This window comes from Pelodiscus sinensis, chromosome 1, assembly GCF_049634645.1.
Source record: "Pelodiscus sinensis isolate JC-2024 chromosome 1, ASM4963464v1, whole genome shotgun sequence".
Taxonomy (NCBI): Eukaryota; Metazoa; Chordata; order Testudines; family Trionychidae; genus Pelodiscus; species Pelodiscus sinensis.
In genome coordinates this window covers 331,086,310-331,094,669 of record NC_134711.1, presented here as the reverse complement: position 1 = coordinate 331,094,669, position 8,360 = coordinate 331,086,310, and the positions used below count along the sequence as shown (strand labels likewise).

The 8,360-nt window shown below is 61.1% G+C and overlaps 1 protein-coding gene across 1 annotated transcript; it reads left to right on the top strand.

Annotated features, from left to right (window-relative positions):
• The first annotated feature begins 1,425 nt into the window (after window positions 1–1,425).
• LOC102453687 (hemoglobin subunit beta) lies at window positions 1,426–3,027 on the top strand. The gene is made up of 3 exons (XM_006130979.4): window positions 1,426–1,582; window positions 1,660–1,882; window positions 2,771–3,027. Exons 1-3 carry the CDS (start codon window positions 1,491–1,493, stop codon window positions 2,897–2,899), a joined length of 444 nt encoding a protein of 147 aa, XP_006131041.1. The 5' UTR covers window positions 1,426–1,490; the 3' UTR covers window positions 2,900–3,027.
• Window positions 3,028–8,360: the final 5,333 nt, after the last annotated feature.

The window sequence follows — 8,360 nt, the reverse complement described above, 5'->3', positions numbered from 1 at the left end:
AGTTGCAGCAGGCATGTGTCTGCACTGACCACACTGTGCACAATCGCAGTGAGAACCTGCCCCGGGGGTGCACGTCTGTCTGCACTGACCTCACTGCGCACAATCACAGTGAGAACCTGCCCCGGGGGTGCACGTCTGTCTGCACTGACCACACTGTGCACAATCGCAGTAAGAACCTGCCCCGGGGGTGCACGTCTGTCTGCACTGACCACACTGCGCACAATCACAGTGAGAACCTGCCCCGGGGGTGCACGTCTGTCTGCACTGACCACACTGTGCACAATCGCAGTGAGAACCTGCCCCGGGGGTGCACGTCTGTCTGCACTGACCACACTGTGCACAATCGCAGTGAGAACCTGCCCCGGGGGTGCACGTCTGTCTGCACTGACCACACTGTGCACAATCACAGTGAGAACCTGCCCCGGGGGTGCACGTCTGTCTGCACTGACCACACTGTGCACAATCACAGTGAGAACCTGCCCCGGGGGTGCACGTCTGTCTGCACTGACCACACTGTGCACAATCGCAGTGAGAACCTGCCCCGGGGGTGCACGTCTGTCTGCACTGACCACACTGTGCACAATCGCAGTGAGAACCTGCCCCGGGGGTGCACGCATGTCTGCACTGACCACACTGAGCACAATCGTAGTTAGAACCTGCCCCGGGGGTGCACGTCTGTCTGCACTGACCACACTGCGCACAATCGCAGTGAGAACCTGCCCCGGGGGACACACGTGTCTCTGCACTGACTGCACTGCACACAAACGCAGTGAAACCTGCCCCGGGGGACACACGTGTCTCTGCACTGACTGCACTGCACACAAACGCAGTGAAACCTGCCCCGGGGGGCACACGTGTCTCTGCACTGACCGCACTGCGCACAAACGCAGTGAAACCTGCCCAGGGCAGGTGCATGTGTCCAGGAGCCAGCAATGGGCCTTAGAGAGTGACCGTCTATAGACCCCAGCCTGGGCAGGTCCCAAGGGATTCACACCCCTGACCACAGGGCCAGACCCTTCCCCCGTGTGAATGGGTGTACTCGGCACGGCTCTGTCACTTTGCACCAGTCAGGGATCTGGCTTTCGGGTGCCCCTCTGGGCAGGGGGGTCTTCCCCCCACTTCACGGGCCCTGTCCCGTCCGACAGAGGACAAGGGCTAAGGGCCGGCGGGCTGACGTCCTGTCTGTGTGTCATTCTGCCCCTGGGCCTCGGGCCCGAGGGTGGGGGAGGCGCACGCTGTGCGGAAGGGGCAGTGAATGGAACGTGTCTATCGAGCCGGCCGGGGGCCCCGACGCACCAGAACACCCCCGGCCCCCGCGGACCTGGCCAGTGGACTGTCCCCTCCCCATCCAGCACAGACCCACCCCCGGGCTGACCAATGGCCAGGAGGGGGAGGAGCCGAGGCCAGAGGATAAAGGTCCAGCCGAGGGCCGGCCACTCATCTTCTTGTTCCCATCAGTCGCCTCTGCAAGCGACCCCCCGCCCGCTACCATGGTGCACTGGACAGCCGAGGAGAAGCAATTCATTACCAGCCTGTGGGGCAAGGTGGACGTGGCCGAATGCGGGGGCGAAGCCCTGGCCAGGTAGGCTCAGCCCCCTGGCCTCTGCCCCCCGGCCCCCCGGCCGCTCCCCCGCTCACCCCGGGTGTGTCTCTCCCTAGGCTGCTGATCGTCTACCCCTGGACCCAGCGGTTCTTCTCCTCCTTCGGGAACCTCTCCAGCCCCACGGCCATCCTGGGCAACCCCAAGGTGCGGGCCCACGGCAAGAAGGTGCTGACCTCCTTCGGGGAGGCCGTGAAGAACCTGGACAGCGTGAAGGCCACCTACGCCAAGCTGAGCGAGCTGCACTGCAACAAGCTGCACGTGGACCCCGAGAACTTCCGGGTGAGTCGGGCGGCGGGGTCCCCTCCCCAGGACAGGACAGGGCCGCACGGTGGGTCTCCCCTGGGGGCTTGGCAGAGCACGGTCCCAGAGGGGCACCGGGTGACCATCCAGTCCAAGGTGCCAGGCCTGCGTGAGCAGCGTCGTCCCTCGGGAGGGCTCCAGGCCGCAGTATCGCAGCTGGCACGCTGCCGAGGCCGCCTGGGAGCAGGATCCGGAGGCAGGCATGGGGCGCTGAGGGTGGGGTGATATGGGTCGGGGCCATGAGAAATAGCAGCGACGAGGGGAGGGGATTGAGAGGGGTCTATGGATGGGGGGGGTAGGCTTGGTGGACTGGGCCCTTTAGTGGGTGCCATGTGCTGCTCCCCCCAAAGCCGCTGACCCCATAGAAGCCCCCCTTCTTGGCTCTCTGGGCTGGGGCTGGCAGCAAGAGGGGAAGGTGCTGAGGAAACCCCGAGGCAGACCTGGGGTGCAGGGCTCTCCAGGGGGAGCCCCCAGGGTCCTGGGGAGATGTAGGCGAGGCTGAGATGTGCAGGACAGAGATGCTCAGGGATGACGGGGGGTGGGGGGTGGAAGGAAGGGGAAGGCCGGCAAGGGGTGGGGGGCCAGGAGGGGGGAAGGCTTGGTGTGAGAGGAAGGGGTCTGAGCCAGTCGGAGTCACCTTCCCCTGGTGGGGTGGGGAAGTAAAGGCCGAGAACCCCCCCCCCCCCCCCAGCCCCACTCCTGCCCCATTGTGAGCACCGAAGTCGCTTAACAGCCCTGTGCTGTCCGGGCCCCCCGAGAAGAAGCCGACAGTCGGGGGGCTGGGAGGCACAGAGCAGCCGCCCAGCAGGACCTGGGGGGGTCGGTGCCGGGTTGACCGGGGCCCGTTTTCTTCCTTCTCCCCCTCAGCTCCTGGGCGACATCCTGGTGATCGTCCTGGCCTCCCACTTCGGGAAGGAGTTCACTCCGGCCTGCCAGGCCGCCTGGCAGAAGCTGGTGGGCGTGGTGGCCCACGCGCTGGCCCACCAGTACCACTGAGCCCCCGCAGCGCCCCGCGGGAGGGAGAGAGCCGGCCTCGGTCCAGGCACACCGGCGTGGCGCGCGTGGAAAGGCCCCTCCGGGCACCAATGGCTGTAACAGTCCAATAAAACCCACCCTGCGCTTGCCGACAGTCCCTGTGTCTCTGTGCACGGGGAATCCTGGGGGTTGGGGGCAGCAGGGAGGGACTCGGGGGGCTCACTCAGAGGCTGGTTTGTCCCCTGTGTTCTCTAAGGAGCGTGGCCTCCTCAGTCCCCGTGTTCGAGCCGCTAGGCTGGTCGATTGGCCACACAACAGGCCACAAAATGGAGTTGCCGCCGTCTGGGCCGCTCGGTTCATCAGTAACGTCTTCTAAAGTCGCTGTATCGGGAGGCGGCTGGTCTCCCCTCCCACACCATGCCCAGTCCCTCGCCCCTCGTCTGCTTCTTTGTCTCTCTGGGATGCCAGGCCTGCAAAGAGGAGCACACAGAACGAGTGGTGGGCTTGGAGGCTGTGAATCCGTGCGTCTCCCTGTTTGTTCTCTGCCTCCCTGGCCCGTGGGGAGAACAGGAGGGCTTGCATTGCCCCCCAGCAACGGCTGGCACTTGCAGAGCTCCACTAAGGTCATGGCTGTAATCTACTCTCATGCTTCAGGGCTTCAGCTTGCCAGGGTCAGGAAGGAATTTCATTGAGTCATAGAATCCCAGGGAGGGCAGAGACCTCAGGAGTCATCAAGTCCAGCCCCCTGCCCAAAGCAGGACCAACCCAACTCCATCATCCCAGCCAGGGCTTGGTCAAGCAGGGACTTAGAAACCTCTAGGGATGGAGATTCCACCCCCTCCCTAGGGAACCCAGCCCAGCGCTTCCCCACCCGCCTAGGGAAACAGAGACAGGCAGCTGTACATGGAAGGGGGTAGAGGAAGAGGTGGTCCTGATCCCTTCTGCCCTGCAGAGGGCAGGGGGCTGACTGAAGGGGGAATTTGTAGTCCCTGAATATGGCTGGGGAGAGACGGGTGGGGTGGGGGGATGCCGCACAAGGTTGAGTCCTTTCCTCTGACTCACAGAGCTGGAAAGCAACCAGCTGAAGGACACGGGCTTGCGACCAATACGCCCCTCCCCTACAGCCCGCTCGCCAGGCTGAGATGCCCACGGCTGTGGGAGTTGGGTTTGCTGAGTCTGCGGAAGAGAAGAGTGAGGGGGGATTTGAGAGCAGCCTGCGACTTCCTGAAGGGAGGGTCCAAAGAGGATGGAGAGAGGCTGTTCTCAGTAGTGACAGATGCAGAACAAGGAGCAATGGGCTCAAGTTGATGTGGGGCAGGTTTAGGCTGGATATAAAAACGATTTCCCTAGGTGGGTGGGGAAGCGCAGGGCTGGGTTCCCTAGGGAGGGGGTGGAGTCTCCATCCCTAGAGGTGTTTAAGTCCCGGCTTGACCAAGCCCTGGCTGGGGTGATGGAGTCGGGGTCGGGCCTGCTTTGGGCAGGGGGCTGCACTCGGTGACTCCTGAGGGCTCTGCCCGCCCTGGATTCTGTGCTGATATGCAAACATTGCAAGTCAGCTCCCCCCTCCCCTCCCTGAAAGTTATGAGACTGGCTTCGACATCATCCGATTTTAACAACAGGGCCCCCAGGGCCCCTTTCCTTTGCCTTTTGGTTCCCGAACCCGGGGGCGTCACAGTTTCCAGCTTGTCTCTTGCCCCAGAGCAGGCTGGGAACAGCCCACTGTCTGTGAGACAAAAGCTGAAATGTTCACCTCCCCACATGACTCCAGCAGCTGGGGCTTGCAGACCCCCCCAATATCCGCACAGCCGGGGCTAAGATGGGGAGACCCGGCAGCCCTGGTTCTGCACCCCGCTTCTGACCTCTCTGCAGGCCTGCGCTCCCCGGGAAGCCCAAGTTCTCAGCGCCCCACATGAGGCCGGCGCCCGCCTCGTTTCATTGCTGCTGCGAATCCTTCCAGGCGGTGAAGCAGGAACACGGGGCTCAGGGAACTGGCGGCCTTTGGTCTCGACAGGTTTCTGCGCACAGAGCGGGAGGCTGAAGGCCGGGGGAAGGGGCTGGTCTGGCTCCCCCAGGCCTTGGGTGCCCACCCAGGGCTCCCTGTACAAAGTGGCCTTTCTCTCCCGCCCTGTCGCGCTTGAGAGAAAGCTCTTGGAGAAGGGGCTGTCCTCCCGGCTGGGCCTAGGCTGTGGAGGTGTGTGAAAAAAATCCTGCACACCCCCTCCCCCAGAGTGGAGCCAGCCAAAATCCCAGTGTAGACAAATTGGGGCGGGCACCGGCACGCTCTGGTGCGGGTAGTTATTCGGATGGCAGGAGCGATGCTGGAGAAGGACATCGGTGCCTGGCCTAGGCTGCATCTCTAGGCGGCTTTCCAGTGCCGACAAGGCCTTGCTCCGTGTCTGTCCGCAGGCTGGACCAGCCCCGCTCCTGTCCGTGGGCCTAGGAGCTGGCGTGACGCAGGGTCTGGGAGGTGGGGTGGGTCACGAGCCAGCAATGCCATGCGGTTGCGAAAAACGCCAATGCAAGGCGAGGGGTATGAACAGCGGCGTAGCAAGCGAGACGCGGGTGGGGACAGTACTTCCCACTGGTTAGACCCCGGCTGGAGTGCTGGGGGCCAGTCTGGCCACCATTGTGTAGGAAGAGTGTAGAGCAGGGGTGGAGAAAATGAGTCAGGGGCCGCACACCAGGGAGAAGGGGGCTGGTTCCAGGCAAGTCTGGGGGCCCCGGGCCTAAGATTCCCCACCCCTGGACTGTAGAGAAACTGGAGACGATCCAGAGGCGAGAGACAAAGACGATCCAAGGGATGGCGCCCAAGAGGGAACTGGGGGGGGGGTTAGTTTGGAAAAGAGGAGAATACGGGAGCGGGGCACAGGACAGCAACCCTCAGACCCTCGCAAGGCTGCCGGGCAAAAGGGGAAACGTCATTTAGCGTTGGAAAGGGCGGGGTTACAGGTTGGTACCCCCCAGCCAGCCCTCAGCGCCGCCCTGAGCGTGCTGCACGGGGCGCCGGCGGCGATTTATAGGGCCCACGGCTCCGGCTGCAGCTGTTGCCGCGGTAACAGCAAACGCCACCCAGAGCTCTGGGCCCTTTTAAATCTCCTTTGCCCTTCGGCTTTCCCCCCTTCAGTCGCCCTGCTTAGAGCATCTGGCTGGGACACAGCCAACCCAAGATGGTGGCAGGAGTCAGACTAGCAGACCCTTGGTCCCCTTCTCCCTTGGGCTCTATGAGTCTAGGGTCACACAGGGCTCTCCCCAGCCCACACGCTAATCAGACCAAGGGACATGTGCTAGCCTCTGCCCCTCGCCTGCCTGACACCCATCAATCCATGGGCCATGGCCCCCTCACACACACTCCCCCGACGTGCCAAGGGCTTGTCAGCGCTGGCGCAGGAGACACTGACGGCAGGTGAAAGTCTTAAGCAGCAGCTACACCAAAGCATCCTGTGTCCTGCTCTCTCCCGAAGTCTGCGGGTATCATCTCTGCCCAGGAAAAGTTGGGGTATGTCTACACTACAAAGTTAATTCGAACTAACAACTGCTACATAGGCGCTACACATGCAAACCGCTAGTTCGAACTTAATTCAAACTAGGGGAGCACTTAATTCGAACTAGGGAAACCTCATTCCACGAGGACTAATGCCTAGTTCGAATTAAGGGCTGTCTAGCCCCTTAATTCGAACTAGTGGGAGGCTAGCCCTCCCCAGGTTGCCCTGGTGGCCACTCTGGGCACAACCAGGGAACCTCTTCTGCCCCGCCCCTGGCCCCGAAGCCCTTAAAGGGGCATGGTCTGGCTAGGGTGCCCGTGCCAGGTGCAAACCTGCCAGCACCCAGCCAGCAGATCCTGCACCTGGCACGGCACGAGCCAGCCACCCGCTGCCCCCAAGCCCTCCGCCTCTTCCCGGGACCAGGCTGGCAGTTCCCAGGAGCCTGCCCGGGGCCGCAAGAGGCGGGCGCCCGCCTGGTCTAGTGCGGAGATCGTGGACCTCATCGAGGTTTGGGAGGAGGCCTCCAACATCCACGACCTCCACACTAGGCACAGGAAAGTGGCTGTCTAGGGCAGGAGAGCTGCCAGCCTGGCCACCAAAAGTCATATGCAAACCCAGGAACAGGTTTGCATGAAAATCAAGGTGGTCCAGTGAGACCCCTGAACCTGAGCCCTGAGCTTAGAACATAAGAACATAAGAACGGCCGTACTGGGTCAGACCAAAGGTCCATCTAGCCCAGTAGCCTGTCTGCTGACAGCGGCCAACACTAGGTACCCCGGAGGGGATGGACTGAAGACAATGACCAAGCCATTTGTCTCGTGCCATCCATCTCTAGACTTCCATAAACAGAGGCCAGGGACACCATTTCTATCCCCTGGCTAATAGCACTCCATGGACCCAACCTCCATGACTTTATCTCACTTCTCTTTCAACTCTGTTCTAGTTCTAGCCTTCACAGCCTCCTGCAGCAAGGAGTTCCACAGGTTGACTATTTGCTTTGTGAAGAAGAACTTTTTGTTATTAGTTTGAAGCCTGCTACCCATTCATTTCATTTGGTGTCCTGTAGTCCTTCTAGTATGGGAACTAATGAAGAACTTTTCTTTATGCACCCTCTCCACCCAACTCCTGCTTTTAGAGACCTGTATCCTGTCCCCCCTCCGTCTCCTCTTTTCTAAGCTGAAAAGTCCCAGTCTGTTTAGCCTCTCTTCATATGGGACCTGTTCCAAACCCCTGATCATTGTAGTTGCCCTTTTTGGAACCCTTTCCAAGGCCAAAATATCTTTTCTGGGGTGAGGAGACCACTTCTGTACACAGTACTGAAGATATGGCGTACCATAGTTTGATATTTCCCCTCTTCCTTCTTTCCCTGGCTTCCCCCTTCCAGCTCCCTTCTTCCGCGTTTCCCCCTCTCCTCTTCCACTGTCTCTCTTCCCCACTCTCTCCTCCTTTTCCCAGTCTCTCCAGAGGTTAATCCCCTCACCCTAGTTTTGTTCAATGAAGAGAGTTTCCATTTTTGAACACATGTGTCTTTTATTTTGTACATCAGGAAGGGGGGCTAAGGAGGGGTAAGTGGAAGGAGGTGAGGGAGGAATGGGGCACGAGCCCCCGATGGGGAGGACTGGGGTGGCTCTGCAGGCTCCTCGGGGTGGAAGCTCTCCTGCGGCCCCCCAATTGACCCTCCCCAGATGACAGCCTGCGGCAAGTGCAGCCGGGCTGATGGCCGAGTGCTGTGATGTGCCGAGGGAGGGCACTCAGGGCAATCTAAGCCAGGACTGCTTTGCTGTCCCTCATCGAGTTAGACAAGCGAGCGGGGAACCCTGAGAACTGTCTGTCCGGGGTGGGAGTCGGGTCCCTCTAAGCACAACCCTCGGCTAACCTGAGACAGAAGCGCCATACTCTTAAGTCCTAACCTGATGCCCTGCCGGCACTGTTTCCGGCCAACCTTAACCTCGGTTCAGGGTCCGCTCAACGTGGACATGCTAGTTCAAATTAGCAAAACG

Bases quoted from the DNA above. Each gene is read 5' to 3' on its own strand.
- LOC102453687 (XM_006130979.4), top strand. From the start codon at position 1,491: ATGGTGCACTGGACAGCCGAGGAGAAGCAATTCATTACCAGCCTGTGG. The intron at 1,583-1,659 runs GTAGGCTCAGCC...GTCTCTCCCTAG, and splicing joins GGGGGCGAAGCCCTGGCCAG to GCTGCTGATCGTCTACCCCT. The intron at 1,883-2,770 runs GTGAGTCGGGCG...TCTCCCCCTCAG, and splicing joins TGGACCCCGAGAACTTCCGG to CTCCTGGGCGACATCCTGGT.